This window comes from Capricornis sumatraensis, chromosome 5, assembly GCF_032405125.1.
Source record: "Capricornis sumatraensis isolate serow.1 chromosome 5, serow.2, whole genome shotgun sequence".
NCBI classification, from domain to species: Eukaryota; Metazoa; Chordata; class Mammalia; order Artiodactyla; family Bovidae; genus Capricornis; species Capricornis sumatraensis.
In genome coordinates this window covers 108,175,664-108,197,500 of record NC_091073.1, presented here as the reverse complement: position 1 = coordinate 108,197,500, position 21,837 = coordinate 108,175,664, and the positions used below count along the sequence as shown (strand labels likewise).

Genomic DNA, 21,837 nt, shown 5'->3' with positions numbered 1-21,837 from the left:
AAGCCCACACCGCGACCTTCCGTGCTTCCAGGAAGTGTCCCAACGCATAGCAATCCTTGTAGCTCAGTACAGGCCCTCCCCCACAAGAAGAGCAAGAAGAGCCTCCGTCCTTGCAGGCCTCTAAGGCTGGCCCTCCACCGGGCAGCAGTGCAGGTGCAGGCCAGCCTGTGAGACTGGCAACTCAGAGTCACTCTGTCGGTGATTTCAGGCTCATTTCCTTCTCTTTTAAGGAAATAGCTGCCAGTAAACAAACCTGAATAACTGGAGTTCTTCTGTCAATCCCTTTTACAAGCAAAAATGACCTTTGAACTTACGACCCACACAGTTTTCCTCAAGACAGCTATCTTCTCGCCCGTTAGTATAGTTGTCTTGATCGGAGCTGCATTATTGATGTATGCTTTCTTCACCAGCCTTTTTTCTTTCATCCTGTTTTCTGAATCTTTTTGTTCACCCTGCTTTTTTTCTTGTAGTTTTGGGATTTGTTTGCACTTGTGAAGGAGGCAGTCACTAGTATCTTCAGCTGAATTCTGGCAGTGAAGCAGAAAAAAGCTGTTTAAAATCTGTCCGTTTTTGTGACAGCCACACCTGCAGGGAGTTTTCGGTGGCTTCTCATGAGAGTGAAGAAAAAACCCTTGAAACCTGGAGCAGCTGCTCGGATGTGAGCTCTGGCTCACATTGGCTTGTGCCCCACAGGGCTTCATCCTGGGTCCTGTTGAGCCTGAAGGGGATCAGGAGTCAGAGCTTGTGGCTCGAGGGAAAGATGGTGAGGTAACTCTCGTTGGAAGTATTTAGGGCCCCACGTTGTCACCCTGACGTACTGATGGGTCTCAGTTGTGAGTGTCTCTTCTGCTCCTGAAAGCAGAGTGTGTGTTTTAAGGCATCAATAACAAGACAGATGGCACAAGCCACACAGAAGTGAGTCACTGGACTATAATCACAGTTTATATATTCTCTTAACAATTTGGGGATTTTTCTTTCTGTGAAGTGATGATGTATTTTCAGAGTTGCTGCTTGTGGTTTTTCTCTTTAATATTCTTTTTTTAAAAAAAATCATTTTATTGAGTGAGTTATGTTATTTTTGGCTGTGCTAGGTCTTTGCTTCTGTGCTAGCGTTTTCCTTAGTTGTGGAGAGCAGAGGCTACTCTGTAGTTGCGGGGCACGGTCTTCTCACTGCAGGGGCTTCTCATTGCAGAGCACGTCAGGGCTCTGGGCGCACAGGCTTCAGCAGCTGCGGCATGTGGGCTCGGTAGCTGTGGCTCGCAGGCTGTAGAGCACAGACTCAGTAGTTGTGGCACACGGCATGTGGGGTCTTCCTGGATCACAGATCGAACCCATGTCTCCTACACTGGCAAACATTCTTTACCTCTGAGCCACTGGGGAAGGCCCTCTTTTTAATATTCTGAAGTCAGAAAGTTTTCTGTTTTACAAGATTTCCTGTTTTTGACGTGGGCCACTTTTAAAGTCTTTATTGAATTTGTTACAATATTGCTTCTGGTTTAGGTTTTGGCTTTTTAGCCTGCTTATAGGGTCTTCGCTCCCTGACCAAGGGTTGAATCCTTATCCTCTGCATTGCAAGGCGAAGTCTTAACACTGGACTACCAGGGAGATCCCCAAATTTTCTTTCCTATAATAACCTATCTGAGAAACCATGTAGTACAACTCCTTGATCTGGAGATCCCAAAGAGCTATGAGTTTGTATTTATAGAAACTTACTGTTTCAGAAATTAAAACCGAGACATTTTAAAAATACATTGGTTTTAAGTTATTTAAAAATGAACTAAATAACCCATAACATGTTAATAACATAAATAACATTTCATGACAAACGAGTTTTTCAAAACAACAAAAAGAACCACTTGCTAAGGAGAGTGACACTGACTTACATTTTTGCAAATCTCCTCCTGTCTGACTTAATAGAAGACAGTGGATTTTCGTGTCTGCTTCTGAATTCAGTCTCTTGTAGCAGGATCCTTTGAAGGGTATGAAGAGAGTTTGGCTTCCAGAGATACATAGTGGAAAGGGGAGAGGTATTTTAATAGCCTTTTTAGTTAATTGTGGATATTTGTCTTTGATACTGTACCAGAATTTGACAAGAGGCAATTTCATAAAGGTTAGTGACAATGTGGAATCTGAAACTATATTAATTAACTTTTTTATCCTCTTACATTAAGATCCATTTGTCTGTCTTGTCCTTTGAATGGGTCTTGGAAGTGACAGGCTCATTTCATTCTTTTTCAGAGGAAATATCTGCCAGAAACCCAAATCTGAATAACTAGCCTTTGTCTGTCAGTCACTCTTTCAAGGAAAAATGACATTCCAGCCTGCAACTCACAGTTTTCTCAAAACAGCTGTCTTTCTTTGGTGTGCTGAGTGCTAGATGCATATTTTCTACTTAATGGCACAGATTATTTAAGAAAAAGGGGGAGTGGGGACTCGGGCCAGATTTAGTAAGATTAATACTTTTTAATGCTTGATAAATATTCACTGAGTGTCTAGTATGTGCCAAGGACCTTCTTCAGGGAAACTGCCCCTTTTGGGGCCCTGTGAGGCAGTGAGAGAAGCAGTGCTGAACGGTACAGTTTGGTGTGACTGCCTCCATCCATGCCCAGGCACGGGAGCTTACCCACCACTGCCTTTGCACCATCAGTGGAACAGTTAAAAGGGAAGAAGCAGATAGCGTTTTAGTGTTATTATGCAAATCGTTGTGGCCTCATGAACCTGTTTGCGCATGGGGTTTCCTCAGGTACAGAGCGCTGATCTGCTCTTTTCAACCTCCCCAGGTTTCCGTGAGGGTGGGTGGAGGTGGTTCCAGAAGGAGCTTTGGCCCAATGAGTCTTAACAGGTTCTTGTTGTTGTGTGACCGCAGATTTGGAGCAACAACCATTTGTTTCCCAGTGCAGAGGAAGCCACTCTTTTCCTTGGAACGTTGGACACCATTTTCCTCTTCTCCTATGCCGTGGTAAGTTTTAGAACATGAAGCTTTTCTGTTGAGGAAAGATGTAAATGACTTCACCTCTTACCAAGTTGGTGAGGGATTTTGAATGTGCTGACTGAGGAGAGCTCAGTTTCCCTGGAGTTTATATTTTGTGTCCTTCCCGTCCATCCATCTATCCATCTGTCCATCCATGTGACAGATATTTCGAGAGCGCCTAGTGTATGCCTTGTAGTTTTCTCGTTGAGGGGAATTCATTAGTGAGCAGCACAGGAAAACTCCCAACCATTAAAAAGCTTCTGTTCTTGACTGGGAACTAAGAGACAAACAGTAATACAATGCCATAAGGAAGGACATGACTGAGTGTGTTCAAAGGTGGTAAGTGCTGTGGAGTAGAACCAGGCAGGGAGTGAGTATGTCCCGTAGGTAGGATGGCCAGGACGGACCTCGAGAAGAGCAGAGATATGAGTGTAGGTCGAGATTTCGGATCCCTTGGCATATAGATGATTTTTTTCAAGATTGGATGAAAATCATCAAGAGAGTTGATGAGGACAGGCAAGAGAGGACAGGGAGAGTTGATGAGGTGCAAAGACTGAGCTGGGCCTCAGGAAAGGAGTTCCCGCATTTCCAGCTGGGGAAGTCGAAGGATTGGGCGGGGAGGCTGGAAGGGAGCAGGAGAGCCACACGAGGGTGACCGGGCCAGCTCTGACTGAGGTGGTGTCCTGGAATCAGGCAGCCGGAGCCCCTGACTGGTCATCAGGAACATCTGGTGGCTGCAGAGGTGGCTTGGTGGTAAAGAACCCGCCTATCAAGCAGGGGATAAGGGTTCGATCCTTGGGTGGGGAAGATCCCCTGGAGAAGGAAATGGCAACCTACTCCAGTATTCTTGCCTGGAAAATCCCATGGACAGGGGAGCCTGGCAGTCCATGGGGTCACCAAGAGTCAGATACGACTGAGCAACTAAATAGCAGCAGCCGTGCATGTGATGTGAAATACTGGGTGAAAGTCCCAACGTCATCTCCACATGCTTATTTGGGTAATTGTTAGAATATCCCTTCTGTGAAGAGGAAACTTACAGACACACGCAGTTGGAGCAGATGTTGGATCCTTCAGCCCAGCCTTTTCGGTACAGAATCTCATCCAGTGGTGCTTCTCCTTCAGCCTTTGAGGAAGTATTAGAGGAAGTCTTGTGGTCTCATGGTGGCTCAGTGCTAGCAAGTAGCTATGATACTCAGTATCAAAATGGAATTTAGCTTTTTTTTGGATCATTTCCTTATCTATAGAGTTATGATGATTAAAATATAGTTGTCTATAGGATTAAATAGGTTTAGGAGATAAAAGATATGTGCCATGAAAAAATCAATGATCTGGACCTCTCTGGCTGTCCAGCATTTAAGACTCTGTGCTTCTAGTACAGGGGATGGGGATTTGATCCCTGGTCAGGGAGCTGAGATCCCACCTACTGTGTGGTGCGGCAAAATAAAAAAAATTAGGGATCATAGCTCTTTATATTGAACTGCATTTCATTCTGTAACTTTCAGGTATTGTCTGGGCATTTGGAGCAGTACAGAGTAAATTAGGTCCCTAATGTGAAGCACCGTTGAGAGATTTTCTTCTCTGCCTTTACTATAAGGTTGCTGTTGTTTAGTCCCTCAGTCGTGTCTGACTCCTTTGTGACCCCATGGACTGTACCCCCACAGGCTCCTCCACCCATGGAATTTTCCAGGCAAGAATACTGGCATGGGTTGCTATTTCCTACTCTAGGGGATCTTCTTGACTCAGGGATTTAACCCTTATCTCTTGTAGTGGCAGGTAGATGTTTTACTGTTGAGCCACCAGGAAAACCCTGTGTATAGCATAACACCCTGTAAATTGGAGCTTTAGAAGGTACAATCTTCTCTAACTCTGGTGGGTGCCAAAAGATTGACAGTAATGAGGGAGAAACATTTATTATGATGTTTATCATCTAAATTTTCTCTTATGTGTGTGTGTATGAAAGTCGCTTAGTCATGTCTGACTGTTTGTGACCCCATGGCCTATACAGTCCATGGAATTCTCCAGGCCAGAATCCAGAATACTGGAGTGAGTACCCTTTCCCTTCTGGGGAAACTTCCTAACCCAGGGATCGAATCCAGGTGTCCTGTATTGCAGGCAGATTTTTTACCAGCTGAGCCACAATATATCTATTATATGTATAATATAGTCAACTTATTAGAAACACCTGTATCTGAATTCAGGCATTCAGTTAAGACATTTATTCATCTTACATATTTGTGGCAGAAACCTGAAGTGTGTTGCCCTTAGCTTGTTGGTCTGCCTTCCTGCTGTGTGTGCGTGTGTGTGTGTGTTAGTTGCTTAGTTGTGTCTGACTCTCTGCATCCCTATGGACTGTAGCCCGCTAGGCTTCTCTGTCCATGGACTTCTCCAGGCAAGAATACTGGAGTGGAGTTGCCATTCCCTTCTCCAGGGGATCTTTCCCACCCAGGGATCGAACCCAGGTCTCCTGCACTGGCAGGTGGATTATTTATCGTCTGAGCCACCAGGGAAGCCCGGAAAGTCCTGCCATGAGCTCAGCCTTTTAATTCCTACCACTCAGTGGGAGGAAAGCAGAAGGCAGAACACTTGTACTTATCTTCAGCTAATTACAGTCTGTGCCTCCCTGTGCTCCTTGCCTCCTGGTGTGATGAAGCCCAAGGGTTAGATGAGCAGGCAGGGCACGTGGCCCTGTCGCTTCTGTGGGACACGTTGTAACATCTTCATTCAGAATGCAAATAGCTCAGACGAATCCCTCTGGGAAAGCAGATACTGATGCTGGAGTTCATCTGTTGTAGAAGATGCAGTATATTTGTGTGCTTGTTTTATTATAATTATTCTTTTTTTCCCCTAGGTGTCTCAGGCAGTTAGGGGGATCAGATAGGAGGAAAATTTGCACTGAATTACACTGTCTTGGTGCATGCAATGTTTACAGTGTTGCAGAAGCAGTTGCCATTTCTTGAAACACTGGTGAAACTGATACAGAGGTTAGGCAGAGCATGAGAGTGAGGTTTAATCTTTGTGTTTTGTTTGCGTCATTTGCTTTGCTTTGGAATGTATCGTACTTTTTCCAGGCTGTGTTGTTACCCAGAGCCGTAAAATGAAATGCTTTCTTCTAGGGCCTTTTCATCAGCGGCATCGTCGGGGATCGGCTGAACTTGCGATGGGTTCTGTCTTTTGGCATGTGCTCTTCTGCATTAGTGGTAAGTTGTTTTCATTCCAGTTACTGTTATCTTGGCCAGGAATTGTAGAATCCAAGCAGGCCCCCTACTTCTGTCTATAGAATAGAATAGTAAAATGAATCTTCGGTTTTCTGATCCCTTCCTTGGGTGCCTTTTTGATTAAGGGACATCTTGAGAGTGTGATTTTAATCACACCCCTTCTGTGATTCTCAGTGACCAACAAAGGTCACAGCATAACTCGAGTGGCGTCCATTGCTCTCGAGAACCCGGTCCCAGCTCTCTTCTGCAGTCGTGTCTGCCCTGTGTGTCAGCCCTCTGCTCTCCCAAACCAAGCTGCCTTCCATGGCCCTCCCGTATCTGCTCCTTTCTACCTCACTGCTATTGCTCCCGCTCTTCTTCCTGCCTTCAGTGTCCTCCGCTCAGCTCTTCATAGTCTAACTCAGCATCTCCTTCAAGTCACCGGCCAGATGACCCTTGTTTCCTCATGCCTGACTTTATTCGCCCGTCTCTTGGAAGTTGTCGCTCCCTGTCCTGAGCCCCCGTCCCTAACTTTCCATGGAGGCACTTCCTTTGTCTGCTGCTCAGCCTGCTTGTTTCAGGTCAGCCTTGTTGCCCCTAGGAGCCTTCAGCAGGGTGGTGGAGGCCATAGACTCTGCAGGGCTGCACTGACAGGCTTTCAGGCCTTCCCTTGCAGCTTCCAGCTGTGGTTTCTCCATGCTTCAGGCTCCACTTTTCAATACCTGCACCCAAGGTTGCAGTGAGGGTCCTGTGAGTCACTGTGTGGGGGGCATTTAGAATGGTTCTTGGCGTATTCAGTGCTCCAGAGGGCAGGATCCATATTAGAATCTTCTGTATTTGTTCACAAGCATTTGTTGATTGAATAAAAGCAGGGAGCTTAGTTAGACTCTATTAATTGTTTTTCAATGTCTGCCATTGGTGTATGGGGAAAAAATTATTTTCCTTTATATTTCAGAGATTGAAGCACTTTATTCATAAGCTGCTCACCCACATATATGTACAGACTGTTTTAAAACCTGGTTTAGGGTTTTTCCCTAAAGACAAATGAACTTTTTGGCCAACCCAATGTTTTCTTCCTTTTTTTTTTTTTTAAGCACACTTTTAGAAAAGCTGAAGTGTGTCCGTAAACTCCCCCTTTGCAGTGCACAGTTTTTGAATTTTGACAAGTGACTATAGTCATGTAACTGCCACCTGCCTCTGTCCCCGGCCTCTGGCACCTGCTGCCCGTTTTTCCGTATGGTTCCCCTCATTGCAGAATGTCATGTAGCTGGAATCATACCGTATTAGACATACACCATTTTTAAACCCACGCCAAACATTCCCAAAGGAGATTGACTACAAATAAAACGCCCACCCCGAGCAGAACGCCTGGAAAAAAGCAGTCACTTGATACATGCCACCGAATGACTGAGTCAATCACAAGCTATGCTGATGCACTGAGTAGCCACGGTTAGTAAAAATAGCTGGTGCTTTCTGGCCCCACAGTGTGCCTGGAAATTTATACGTTCTGGTGGAAATCAACACACGTGCACTCCAGTAGTCTTTTTTACCGTCCTCCATAAACAAGAAGAAAGGGAAATAGATGTAAGATGAGGTCACACAATGGGGACTCAATTTTTTAGAGTGGAAGATGCAAGCTGGAGGGATGGCACTTGCTGTGTTTTATGCTGTTTGCCGTCTCTGCCTCTCTGGTCAGGGGTGGTTTGATGCTTGTCTTGCTCAGGGCCGCTCTGAGCAAGGGCACCTGGAGCGTCTCTGCAGAGTCTCTCAGACATTGAATGTGTCTATCACGAGGGGTCTTGGGTCGGGGTGTCCATGTGGATGTGACATGTGTCTTGTTCTTCCTTCTGCCCTAAGGTGTTCGTCTTTGGCACTCTCACGGAATGGCTGCATTTCTACAACAAGGGGCTGTACTGTAGCTTGTGGATCCTGAACGGCCTGCTGCAGTCCACCGGCTGGCCCTGCGTCGTTGCTGTTATGGGCAACTGGTTTGGGAAAGCTGGGTATGCCACTTTCTTCCTCTTTCATTTCCCTGTTTGATCGTAGTTTTAATATCTGATTGGTCAGATTTGTCAGTGTCAATTCTTTCTATCCCTTTTTTTTTTAATTTAAAAATTTTATTGTGGAGTATAATTGCTTTACAGTGTTACAGTGAAGTGAATCAGCTGTATGTGTACGCATATCCCCTCCCTCTGGACCCTCCGCCCACCTGCACCCCAACGCTGCCTCTCTAGGTCATTGCAGAGCACCGATGAGCTCCCTGTGTCAGACAGCAGCTTCCCGCTGGCTGCCAGCTTTGTACTTGGCAGTGTCTATCCGTCAGTGCTGTTCTCCCAGTTCATCCCTCCCCCCTCCCCTTACCCCTCTGTGTCCAGCTGCCCATCACTTGATCTTTTCAACACCACCCATGTCTTCCCTCTATTTTAGGAAGTTTAGAACAGCAGAGACAGGAGGTTTCACATCAGTGGACACTGGAGACAGTGTGGACTCTATAGCGAAGGTCTGGCCCGTGAGACACGTTCACAGCACTGTTCTGACTGTGGTCAGACTTTGAGTGTGGCTGAGGCAGTACATCTCAGTTTTTTTTTTTCAAATCTTTCCTTTAGAGAACACAGATAACACATTGTAGTAATAGAAATCTTGCATGCCATTTCATCATGTATCTTCCTGTGGGTTTTGCCTTCCCTGTTTTTGAGACTCGGTGATCTAATGTGACCTTCTAAAATTAAAGATAAGGAAACTGAGCTCAGAAGTTGTCCTTGGGACTTGCCTAGAGTCACAGAACGCAGGCTTTAAGAAGATGCAGATGACGAATGCCAGACTTGGGGCCTTAGTTAAATTGGCCATTTCCCCCCAAACCTTCTGGTACTTATCAGTTGTGTGTGAGGTGGTGTGTGTGATGGGGGCCATGGCATATGGATGGACACCTGCTGACAGATCTTCGGGGCCACCCAGGAAGACCCATACTTAACCTACAGGAGGGAAAATAAGTAGAGATTCCCAAAGACTTGGCTTTGTTTCTCATTACCGTTCGTGATGCTCTGCCTTTGTTGTTTATCATCATTTATGATTCTCTGCCTTCAGGGACTGTTAGTCTGGATTTCTAGCTTTTGTCCTGGGTAAGATATTCATGTGTTGTGAAGCGCACATGTATTTCATTGACAGCTCAGTCTTTTTGTTTACTCTCTTACGTAGGGGCCGGTGTACCCAGCAGGTATTACCCACCCGCCGTGGTGATCAGTGCATGCTTTAGGCAGCTCCTCTCGGTTTTCCAGCTTCCCCAGTTTCCTAATGGGAGTAATGGTGCTTGTCGATAATGATCTGTATTTGTTGTGAAGTAATGTTGATGTTCAGTGTGCTAGTGATTTCTTCTTCTGTTTTTTAATACTGTTACTTATTTTTGTTTACACCGGGTCCTTGTTGCTGTATGTGGGCTTTCTCTAGCTGCGGTGCCCGGGCTGCTCGCGGTGGCTTCTGCGGTTGCAGAGCCCAGGCTGTCGGGACACAGCTTCAGTAGTCGAGGCTCTCCGGCTCTGGAGCGCGGGCTCAGTGGTTGTGGCGCACGGGCTTACTTGCTTCTCGGCACGTGGAGTCTTCCTGGACCAGGGGTTAAACCCGTGTGCCCTGCACTGGCAGGTAGATTCTTACCCAGTGTACCACTAGGGGAAGCCCTGTGCTAGTGATTTATGTTTCTTTCCAACTCTCCTGTCACTGGGTTAATAGAATTGATTTTCAGAGGTACTAATTCCCCAGTGATACTTTAAAACCTTTATTTATTTATTAGCTACACCAGGTCTTATTTGCAGCACGTGGATCTTTGCAGTCTTGTGGGATCTTTCGTTTCAGTGCAGGAACGGCCTAGTTGTGGCATGTGGGCTCCAGAGGGCATGGGCTTCAGTAGTTGAAGTGCACGGGCTTAGTTGCTCTGCGGCATGTGGGATCTTAGTTCCCCAAACATGGATCGAACCCACGTCGTCTGTGTTACAAGGTGGATTCTTAACCCCTGGACCACCAGGGAAGTCCCTCCCCTCTTATACTTTGGTTTTCTTTTGGATGCTGTGTGTGTGCTGTTTATTTGTATTAAGATTTTTAAGGTAACGTCTTTCCATTCATGATTTTTGAAAATTATACCAAGGCTACTTGATTATTGTCATGAAACCAGCTATTTCAAATGAACAAAGAGAAATAAAGGGAAAACCACCTGAAATGCTGTTATTTCAAGATCATCACTTGAACATGTATCATTTTGAGATAATCCTTATCTGAGCTTTTCCAAATTGGATGACACTGGGTGTTCGGTAGCAGTGACTGGACATTCTTAACTCTTCATTATTTCTCTCAGTCACAAAGACAAACAGGACTTTCAAGAAAGCCATTAATTATAGTTCACTTTTGAAAGTAAGGCATTCTGTTTTTAAGCGAATAACAACTAGTAAGTGAAATTGATGCTGCTGCACTTGACGCAGAGTGACTCTTCCTGTGAAATGTAGCAGTAAACCACAAAGTGCCAGTAAAACCGTGACAACTTACAGTCACAGCTGTTTTCAGCCAGTTTCTTCTGAAATGTCTTTGATCAGCGTGTTCTTCAGACCCTGACCTTTGCTCTTCTCTGTAGGATCCTCTTGGTAGGTTTGGTGTTTTAAAGGCTTGGGGTGTTATCGTCCTGATGAAAATGTAGAGATTGTCTAGTTCAAATCATTTGATTTCCAAGTGAAAAAATTTGAATGATCTACTGAAGACATTGCCCTGAAAAGCTGTTACCATGTGTGAGTCATATCCCTCCTCCCGTTGTCAGGGGTCATTGTTTCTTTGATGCCTCGCCATATAGCATGCGGGATCTCAGTTCCCCAATCAGGGATCGAACCCGTGTCCCCTGTATTGTGAGCTGGGGGTCTTAAACACTGGGCCGCCAGGAAGTCCTGGGGTCATAGTTTCTTAGAGCGCATCGAGGCTGGTAGTGCTGGTAGATATGCCTGTGCAGGCCCCCGCTGTCAATCTGCCCCTGCACCCAGGCCTTTGAGGAGCACAGCGCTTTCCAGATGAGAGCGTCGAGCCCAGGCTGTGAGCTGCTGGCGGTCACTCTGCACAGCTGGAAGTGGCTTCTGAGCACGTTGTGCCACTGTAGAGTGTTGTCTCCCTCTCCGTTTTTGTTTTTGATTTTTTTGGGCTGTGCCTCGTGGCATGTGGATCTTAGTTCCCGAACCAGAGATCAAACTGGTACCCCCTGCATTGGGAGCTCGCAGTTTTCCCCTCCAGACCACCTGGAAAGTCCCTGCAGTATGTTTTCATGTCTCTCTTCTCCCATTCGGCACAGTATTGTTGAGATTCATCCATGTCTGCATCGACAGTTCATTCCTTTTTATGGCTAAGGAGTCATCCATTGTATCACAGTTTATCTGTCCAGCTGTTGGTGAACATCTAGGTTTTTAGTTTTTGGCTTTTAGTATTGAAGCCACTGTGCTTGTTTGTTCACAAATCCTTGTATGGACACGTGCTTTCATTTCCTTGGATAAATACCTGGGAGTAGAATGGCTGGATCTAATGGTAGGAGCATGTTTGTCTTTTTAAGAAACTGGCGATTTCTTCTAAAGTGGTTGAACCACTTCACATTCCTCCCAGCAGAGTGTAAGGGTTCTAGGTGCTGCGCACCCTTGCCAGCACTTGGTATGCTCCGTGTGTTTTGACTTTGCTCTTCTGTTAGGTGTGTAGTGATACCTTGTTGTGATTTTAATTTGCATCTCCCTGATGTTTGATGATGCTGAGCATCTTTTCATAGTTGCTAACTGGTGTCTGACTCTTGGGACCCCATGGACTGTAGCCCACCAGGCTCCTCTGTCCGTGGAATTTTCCAGGCAAGAATACTGCAGTGGGTTACCATTTCCTTCTCCATTCATGTGCTTATTTGCATCTTATTTTACGTGTGTGTGTGTGTGTGTGTGTGTGTGTAAAGCATTTGTTAAAATCTTGGCCCCCTTTTCAGAAACTTTGTATTTGAGATGATTATAGATTTAACACGCCTTAGAATTTTATTGCAGTGTTTATCTTTCACAGTATTGCCTTCTGAGATTTCTATATCCCAGCAGCAAGTCTTTTGTCAGATAAGTGGTATCGAAATAGTTTCTCCCAATCCATGGGGCTTGTCTTTTTAAATTCTCTTAATAGTGTCTTTCTGTGAGCCCCAAATTGAACTTTAGTATAATAAAATCTTAGAAGAAGAGAGCTACCCAGTTAAGTGTTTTGCCATTTGGGTGTACTTTGAAAAAACACACATTGCAATGGAACATTGAGTCTGTGTAATGTGAGCCTGCACTGTTTGGCCATTCCGTACCTGAGCTGCACACAGAACCCGTTCTAATGGTGTTGTCTTCTGTTCTGCTCTGTTCCCATCCTAGGCGAGGAGTTGTTTTTGGTCTCTGGAGTGCCTGTGCCTCTGTGGGCAATATTTTGGGCGCATGTCTGGCTTCTTCTGTTCTGCAGTATGGTTATGAGGTAGGTGTTTTTTTTCCTAGCTTTTTCTTCAGTATATAAATATAGGTTTTGTTTTTAGGAAGTAATCCTGTGACCATTTAAAATGACCTAGTGCTGTGTCTGGGAGGGGCAAGGTTTGTGTTAAGAGTGGACAAGCTTATGGTAAATTAAAACACATTAAAAAAATTAGTTATGGAAAACCACCTAAGTCTAAAGACATATAGTCATGTGGGGAAAAGTACTTGCAACTCATGTCACAGATACAGAGCAGATCTCCTTAATGTATAAAGTGTCCACAAATTGATAAAGACAAAGACTAACAACACACGGAAAGAAAAGCAAAGCCTTTGAATGTATAGTTCATGGAAAGGAAAGAGAAATGGCTTGTAAACATACGACAGGCTATTCCACTTCACTCAGAACTTGTTTATTCATTCAGTAATATTCTTAAGTTCCTCTTACGTGCCCCAAGGCAGTAGAGGATAGAGCCTTGGCCCAAAGAGCCAGCAATCTCTGCCCTTATAGGAGTTTAGGTATGAAGTGGTAGAGGAATGCAAATTAAAACTACACTGTAAAAAAAAGAGAGAGAAAAAACCTACACTGTATCCTTATTAGATTGGTAAAAATCCAGAAGTTTGGTACCATGTTTATTAGGAGGTGACAGCAGGCATTGCCGGGTGGGCGAGTAAATAACTCCTCTTGGGGTCAATATAGGAATGTCTGTCAAAAACCCAGTCACTTAACCTGGGCTTCCCTGCTGGCTCAGACGGTAAAGAATCTGCCTGCAATGCGGGAGACCTGGGTTCGATCCCTGGGTCGGGAAGATCCCCTGGAGAAGAGAATGGCAACCCACTCTAGTATTCTTGCCTGGAGAATCCCATGAACAGAGGAGCCTGGTGGGCTATAGTCCATGGGGTTGTGAAGAGTCAGACATGACTGAGTGACTAACACATCAGAATTATAATGGCTCTGACCTAGCAGTTCGACCTCCATGAATTAATCTGACTGATGAGTATACTTCATCATATACAAAGAGTACATCTGCAAGGGTATTTGCTTCAGCATTGTTTGTAAGAGCAAAAGATTGGTAACAGATGTCAACCAAACAGGAAATAGTTAAACCACAAAACACCTATTCAGTGGACTCTGTGCAGCTGTGAAGTAGAATTAGGCAGCCCTGCGTGTCCAGATTGGGATAGAGCTCAGTGAAGTGAAGATAACCGTGTGTTGCGTATTGCCATTTATGTGAAATGGAGGAAGAATTAAAGAGTATCTGTTGTATTGGCTTCCGTTTCCAAAACAAACTTTGGAAAGTACAAGCTAAATAACAGTGCTTATATGTTCGACAAATAAAAATCTAATGGCTCATGTCAACGGATTGCCTGTTCAAAGACCTAATGATTGGGAATTCCCTGGTAGTCCAGTGGTTAGAACTCCAAACTTTCACTGCCAAGGGTGTGGGTTCAGTCCCTGGTCGGGGAACTAAGATCCCTCAAGCCATGCAGTGCGGCCAAAACAAAACCCCAAACCCAATAACTGAAAGTAAGTTGCTCTTTTAGAAAGTAGGTGACAGTTTTTAAACAGCTTGCCAAGTGTTTGGTCCTTGAAGAATTTTGGTCTAGTTAGGGCCAGTGGGAAGTCCTTCCTGTCTTCATAGTCACCTTTTCCCAGCTTTCTTAGCTTCACATGTGGATTGTACTAATTGGCTCAGATGGGAATTTCAGGTCATCTGTGGGCTCCTCCCAGATTTGAATTCTGGAAATACTCATTGACACCTCAGGCTCCATTCTCTCTTAAATAAAATTCAATGATGCTGTCTGGCTCTCGAGTGTCTCACCTGGACCATCGAAGGGACACTGTTCTTCCCTGTGACCCCCAGCACAGCCCTCCGCTCCCCCTGTGCAGAAGGCTTCCCGTCTCCCTCCCGCCTGGTGCCGTGGCTTCAGTTGTGCTGGGAAAGGTGGTCACTTGCCAGGATTTTCAGCTCTTCCTAAAGCGCTGTCTCCCTCCTTCAACCTCCTTGGCTTTTTTCTTCCAGATTTAGTTCCTCTGTATGTTTCCCATGGGGACTCAGCCTTCTCATTTATCCACTTCCATGCTGCCTGTGTTTACGTGTGGTGTCTCTTTTTAAAATTTATCTGTATTTCATGTTTTGGCCGTGTGGGTTCTTCGATGCAGCACTCAGAGTCTTTGTCGTGTCATGCGCACTTCAGCAGTTGCACCGGCTCAGTTGCTCCACAGCATGTGGGATGTTAGTTACCCAGCCAGGGATCGAGCCCACATCCTCTGCATTGCAAGGCAGATTCTTAACTGCTGGGCCACCAGGGAAGTTCCTATTAATTAATGTTGTGTGTAGTGTGTAACCCCCCTCAACGGGAAACCGAGGGCAGATACTGTCTGTTGCGTGAGGCTGAGTGGTGGCAAGAGTGCCATTCTTGGAGCCAATTCTGGCTTCCCAGTTGTAATAGTACCACTCGGTGTCCAGGAGACCTTAATTATCCTCTCTGAGCTCCACAGAGTCCCTGGGAAAAACTTGTGAGAAAACAAGTAAAACACTTAGCTCAGTGCCTGGCAGAGGCTGGGCGCCCCGTCCTCCCACGTGTGTCTCTCACGACTGGTGTGGTTAACGAGCATCCCAGATGTGTCAGGACCACCTCTCCCCTTCCCGCCCCCCCAGTATGCCTTCCTGGTGACGGCGGCCGTGCAGTTTGCTGGTGGGATCGTCATCTTCTTTGGACTCCTGGTGTCACCGGAAGAAATTGGTGAGAGAGGCTGCTTTTCTACTCAGATTGTCTTGCTAGCACTGGCAGAGAGAAACCCAAGGCTGGAACAGCCCAGCTCTTTCTCCCTAGGAGAACTGTGAGCTGCTTTCAGTGAGTTAAAAGAGCAGTCTTGCTGTTTTGTGTCCTGTCGACGCCACAGCCTCGCCTGGCACAGCTGCAAATGTTTGAGGGAGTGAGGCTCACCTTTTTATAGTTTCAGGAAAATTCATCATTTGCAAATGAGGTTTTATAATGGAGACATTGGCTTGAAATTAGCATGGATGGATTTTGAATTTTGCTTCTTGAGACAGATCTTTTTTTCTTCAGAAGAATAATTCAGTGAAATACTTATCTGTGGTTAAATACAGATCGTACAGGCAGAACATACAAGTGAAACCACAGAAGCAGATAGATGTATGATTCTTCTATCTTTTGAGTCTTACTGAAGAGACACGTCAGTTTAATAGTATGTAATTAACGAGTTTTTCTGTATGAAAGAGAGAGAGCATGATGTGGTTGAAAAAACATTGCTTTGAAGCCAGATAAAGGAGAATTTGAGTCCTGGGTTTGTTGCTCATTAGCTGTGTGACCTTGATTGACCTTGGACTCTGAACCTTAGTTACTTTTTCCTGTAAAACGCAAATAAAAATAGCATGGACCTCGTAAGTAATGGTACGTGTAAAGCCCTTAGCACAGTGTTGGGCACCTGAAGGCACCCTCTCAGTGTGGCTGTTGCTGTTGTTGTAGGTATCCCAGGTATCGAGACAGAAGAAAATTTTGAAGAAGACTCACACAGGCCCTTAATCAATGGTGCTGAAAACGAAGATGAAGCTGAGCCTAATTATTCAATCCAAGAAGGCAATACTGTGAGCCAAGTCAAGGCAATAAGCTTCTACCAGGCTTGTTGCCTTCCTGGAGTTATAGCGGTAAGGACTGTTCAGACCTCCCCACCGAAGCCTGGGAGATACCATAGCCTGGATAGTAGCACTGCCGGGGATAAGGCACCTTGAAGCAGTTAGCTTCTCTTTGAGACTTTATTTCAGGAATCTATGTCCAGAGGAACAGTGGCCCTCAGCTTGTTTATTGATACCACTTGAGCTTGTATCTGATACCCAGTGCGGGGGGTGGTGCCTTTTCTGTGCAGAGCCAAAGGTAAATGTTTTCAGCTCTGGGGCCACTGTACGGTCTCTGCCACAGCCACTCAGCTCAGTAGAGCAGAGGACCCCGCAGACAGCATGGAACCCGCGGACCTGACCGGAAGTGGCCCGTGAGCCCCAATTTGCTGACCCTGACACTAGAGTTTGAGTAAGAAGGCAAAAATGGGTATTTTTGAATATATGCCTTTTGGCCTGTTGAAGTCTTATAGAATTATAAGTAGATCAAGAGGGGCTTGAGTGGTTCGTTAAGTCTGTCTTCTTTGCCAATGTTCTTGCCATTCTAGGGAAAAAAATAGTTTGCCCTTCTATAAAAGGCCAGAGCAGGGTGCTCCACAGTGTCCTTGGGTAGTGCATTCCAGTGTTGGCATAACCTCCACAGTCAGGCTTTTTTCCTAACATCTAAACTGAGTCCATTCTGCCACAGTTTTTCTGTCTTGGTGTTTTAGGCCTCTAGCACGGGAGTGGAGTTAAGAGGCCTAGGCTATGTTGCCAGCTTATCCACTAAGTTTCTGTGAGGTCTGTGGCTTTACTCACCTCTTCCTTGTGTCTCAGTTCCCCTTCCTGTGGATAGAAGGCCTACCAGTCCATCCTCCCTGAAGTCTGCAATGTCGAGTTATTATGAATAAACACCTTTTTAATTTTATGGTTTAATGATGCTTTATGAATACAACCTCTCAAGTAGATTCAGAGTCTGCTGGTTGACCTATTTTGTACTTACCCACCCCCTTCTCCCTACCCCAGGCTAAGAGAACTGACACTTGGCAACAGATAAAGTTTAAGCGTGAGTTCAGATCGAAGTGCGAGTTCCCACAGTTCTTCAACCAAAAGATACAGGGAAATGCATGTTCCCTGGGGGCCTGTTCTTATGCTAATGATTAGTTATTTTTTTTACAGTAGTTATTAAAATATTCTGCTGGTAAGAGTTTAATTTCTGAGACAGGACTTAGATTTGTTGTGACTAAACGTGGCGTTCCCTTGCTATCCTTTTGTATTTCACAAGCTATTGTTCCCCGCCATGGGCAGGGTATAAAGGGAATCTAGTGAACTTAATCCCTTTGTCTTTGTGGCCGGCTGTCTGGACAAAATGCACTCGTGGTTGAGATTTGGCTCTCTAGGGGGCGGCGGTCCTGCCAGGAAAGCCCCTTTAAAACAAGTGATACCTAGGGAATAAGTGGCAGCTCCAGGGAAGAGAATATACTAGCCAGACACCCTTTGAAGTGAGTCTCTCTGCTCCTCCCCCTCTTCCTTTGATGCTGAATGTCAGGATTTCCTGGTAATAATGTGTTGAATATAGGTTTCTCAGCCCCACTGCCATGTTATGGGAGCTCTTGCTCCTCAACCTAGAGCCACAAGGCCCGTGATGATCCTCTGCTTTCATTTTTGATTCAGCTTTCAGAAACTACCCTATGAAAGTAGTTTTCATGCTGATGCTTTTCTTAGACCTTTGGAACTAGAATCCAGTCACTTTGCTTTGCATTGGTCATCATATTAACTTCGAAGGAAGTAGAGCCTGAAAGGGTTGACTACCTGCAATAAAAGCTGTGATGTTCACTGGATTCATTTGCTTATGGTTAGTGCTCCTCGGTGCCATGAATACCTTTTATCTTTATCTAAATAAAGAAATGTGAGTCCATGCCCTGCCTTATGGTTCAAAATACCAGGTTACTTCTACCAGAACGCTAAAAGGAGAAGAAAGTGGGGACAGTTAGGGAGTAGTCCTCTGTGTTTTTAATCCCAAGGCTTATTATACTACCTTTCTAGACGCTAAGTTGGGGGGAGAGAGGAGGAAGACTAGGACAAGTCAGGCAATGGGAATTCATAGGAACATTTAATTTTAAAACCAGGTACTATGTGGCCCCAGCTCTTCTGTCTTGTTTTGCTGTTTAATTGTATTAGAGCGGTGGTTACACTGTGCTGTTCGCTCCTTACTGACAGCTGGGTGTTTTCCTTGTAGTATTCACTGGCCTACGCGTGCTTGAAGTTAGTGAATTACTCCTTCTTCTTCTGGTTGCCCTTTTATCTGAGTAACAACTTTGGATGGAAGGAGGCCGAAGCTGACCAGCTGTCCATCTGGTACGACGTCGGAGGAATTATAGGTACGGCCAGTGAAGCATCTTTTCCTCTAGCAAGAGTGAGTCACTAGTCAGATTTTATTGGGTTATGAAATCTGGCATCATTTAAAGTTTTATCACTTATTCCACAGCCCTTTTTCCTAAACTGTCCTACTGGTAAATAGCCAGACTCTTTAAAAAAAAAAAGTCCATAGAAAAGAGGACCCAGCCTGCGGCAGCCCTGTGATATATAGAGCTCTTTTTTCTCAGTCCTTTGTTGCAAGATCAGTTCTTTTGTCCTGGGACACACTGGGATGTTGCTCTCTCTGATCTCTTTAAGTATACTTTAAGAGCCTTTTGTATACTCCCAGGGATCGCTTAGCTCTAAAGCTAATTGTATGTTAGAGATCCGAGTTATGTTCATTTACCTATCACCCACAGCCGAAGAAGGGAAACATACTAGCTTGGTGTACTGACTGTCAGATCATAAAGGTAGGAATAATAGCAGGGGTTATTTTGTTTTGCATTTGCTTCCTTGTACACAGCAGACTTTAATAGTGACTTTTTGCTATAGCTGGAAGCATCAACAAGGAAGTGGGAAACTTTAAAATCAGACAGATATACAGCATGCGTGTTACTGGGTACCACCTACGTGGCTGTGGCAGAACCTTGGTAGCCTTTCTGTAATGTTTACATTTAGACATGTGGACAGACTGAACTGCCCTGCGCATATGAAAGCACAGTGTGCCCTTAGGCTGTTACTGTGTTTGAACTTGTGCGTCCCATTCTTTTAAAGTTGATTTTATTTATTTATCATTTTTGGCTGTGCTGGGTCTTCGTTGCTGCCCGGGTTTTTTTTCTTCCCTCTGGTTGCAGAGAACAGGGGCTGCTTTCTAGTTGAGGTACACAGACTTCTCCTTGCTGTGGCTTCTCTTGTTGCGGAGCACAGGCCCCAGGGCAGTGGGCTTCAGCAGTGGCAGCCTCCGGGCTGTAGAGCACAGACTCGGTAGTTGCGGCACATGGACTTAGTTGTTCCGTGGCATGAGGGGTCCTCTCAGATCAGGGATCGAACCTGTGTCTCCTGAATTGGCAGGCGGATTCTTCACCACTGAGTCATGAGGGAAGCCCCACAGCAGATTTTAATAGTGACTTTTTGCTATAGCTGGAAGTGTAGGCAAGGCACTTGTTGTTTCGTCACTCAGTTGTGTCTGACTCTCTGTGACCCCGTGGACTGTAGCCCGCCAGGCTCCTCTGTCTTTAGGATTCTCCAGGCAAGGATACTGGAGTGGGTTGCCATTTCCTTCTCCAGGAGTTCTTTCTGGATCAGGGATTGCACCCACGTGTCCTGCATTGGCAGGCAGGTTCTATACCACTGAGCCACCAGGGAAGCCCAAACAGGGAAGTAGGAATCTTCAAAACCAGATGGATGTACAGAACGCACGGTAGTGGGCACCACCTACATGACTGTGGCAGAACCTTGGTAGCCTGTCTTTACATTTAGATCTGTGGACAGACTAAACTGCCCTGAGCGCATGAAAACACACTGTATCCTTAGGTGATATGCTGTTATTGTATCTGAACTTGTGCGCCCTCATTCTTAGAGCCAAAGGTGAGGATGCTGCCTTTAGACTTGGACATACTTCTGTGTCCTGAACAGATTCTGATGAGGGTGTACCAGATGTCCCAATGCCCCGAGATTCCAAACAGGACTGTATCTGAATGTGACTGTGTTGCTTCAAGGATCCACATCACCTCTTCTTCTTCTTCTTCTTTTTTTTAACTGTTTATTTATTTGGCTGCGCTGGCTCTTAGTTGTAGCCCTCGAGATCTTCAGTCTTCATTGTGGTATTCCAGCTCTTTAGCTGCCACATGCAGACTCTTCAGTTGCGGCATGTGGGGATCTGGTTCCCTGACCAGGGATTGAATTTGGGCCACCCGCATTGGATTGCAGAGTCTTAGCCACTGGGCCTCCAGGGAAGTCCTCCACGTTAACTTATTTTAAACATCTTGACCTATTAGTTTTTGCCAAACCATAATTGCTGCATTTAATTTTAGTGAATATTTATGTTCACCACTCATAACCTGTGACACACAGAGTCTCATTAATTATCTTTCAAATAAAAAGCAGGGGGGAAAAAAAAGGCAAGAAAAGACTTCACAGCTGATTGGAGAAGGGAAAACAGCAAGGAAGAGTGAGGGTGGGTCTGATAATTTTTCCTGATTTTGGTGTCTGACTGGTGGTGTCTGTCCCCATCTGCCATCATGTGAGTTGATAGGTGATCTTTCTAAAAGCAAATTATGGAGGAGATTTTTTTTAGGAGAGTCGGCTGTCTTGTTGGATAGACCAGTGTTAGGATCTTGCCGGCGGGTGGAGGGTACGTGGTAAGCAAGAGTCAGGTAACTAAGCTAATTTCGAGATGCTGACTGGGCTGCACCTCTTTGTGCTGGAAGGTGGAACGCTGCAAGGCTTCATCTCCGACATGTTACAGAAGAGAGCGCCGGTGTTAGCTCTCAGTCTGCTTCTGGCCATCGGGTCCCTGGTTGGATACAGTCGTGAGTATTTCCTTGCAGTTAAACTGTTTGCCTCATCTCTTAGGACTAAGGCATTTACTTGCCTCGAGTCAGTGATCAGCCCTGGGGAGGTGGTTGAGACCAGCCGCCAGGGCATAAATGGGATCTTTGTATTGTTCTGTGAACAGTGGTAAAAGTATCATTACGTAGTTTTATTTGCATTGGGGAGGAAACTGGCATCTCTTGTGCTTTGTCGGTTTGTTTAAAAGCTTGCTTGGGAGTGTATATGCTTTGTCCAAGGGTAGGCTCCAGCGGTGCAGCATTAGAGCCAATAAAACAATAAAAGGGACAAGATTTCAAAAGAGGAAAGATGGTAATTAGTAGGTTTGGTATCTGTCCCTTAAGATGCTGCTGAGATAGGAGTTTTCCTGTAGCTTTTAGAAGTCACAGTAGCTTGAGCACCAGCCAGAGGCAGACATTACAAATAAAAGTCGGGAGAGGTGGTGATGGAGCTGTATCCGCTTGCTATCTCGGGGAGATCTGTGAGGTCATGGGAATCCAGGCCTGTGTGTACTGTTGGGTGGAGACACACGTACTGCGCTCCTCACATCATCACCCCGTGCCTGTCTTTCCTTGCAGGTTCTCCAAACGACAAGTCCATCAATGCGCTTCTGATGGCTGTCACAGGTACGGCACGGACTCCATTTCACTGTCTTGTTCCTC

General features: G+C 45.4%; 1 protein-coding gene across 5 annotated transcripts in view; it reads left to right on the top strand.

Annotated features, from left to right (window-relative positions):
• The window catches only part of SLC37A3 (solute carrier family 37 member 3), a 41,145-nt gene that overhangs the window by 10,029 nt on the left and 9,279 nt on the right, over positions 1-21,837 (top strand). Inside the window, exons 3-11 of one of the 5 annotated variants that reach the window (XM_068972788.1) lie at positions 2,867-2,959; positions 6,085-6,168; positions 8,023-8,168; positions 12,558-12,654; positions 15,311-15,395; positions 16,143-16,321; positions 18,507-18,648; positions 21,055-21,156; positions 21,754-21,801. In XM_068972788.1, coding sequence (XP_068828889.1) covers positions 2,867-2,959; positions 6,085-6,168; positions 8,023-8,168; positions 12,558-12,654; positions 15,311-15,395; positions 16,143-16,321; positions 18,507-18,648; positions 21,055-21,156; positions 21,754-21,801 — 976 coding nt within the window. The remainder of the gene's footprint in view (positions 1-2,866; positions 2,960-6,084; positions 6,169-8,022; positions 8,169-12,557; positions 12,655-15,310; positions 15,396-16,142; positions 16,322-18,506; positions 18,649-21,054; positions 21,157-21,753; positions 21,802-21,837) is intronic. The other 4 variants (XM_068972789.1, XM_068972790.1, XM_068972791.1 and 1 more) reach the window with 4 other exon arrangements.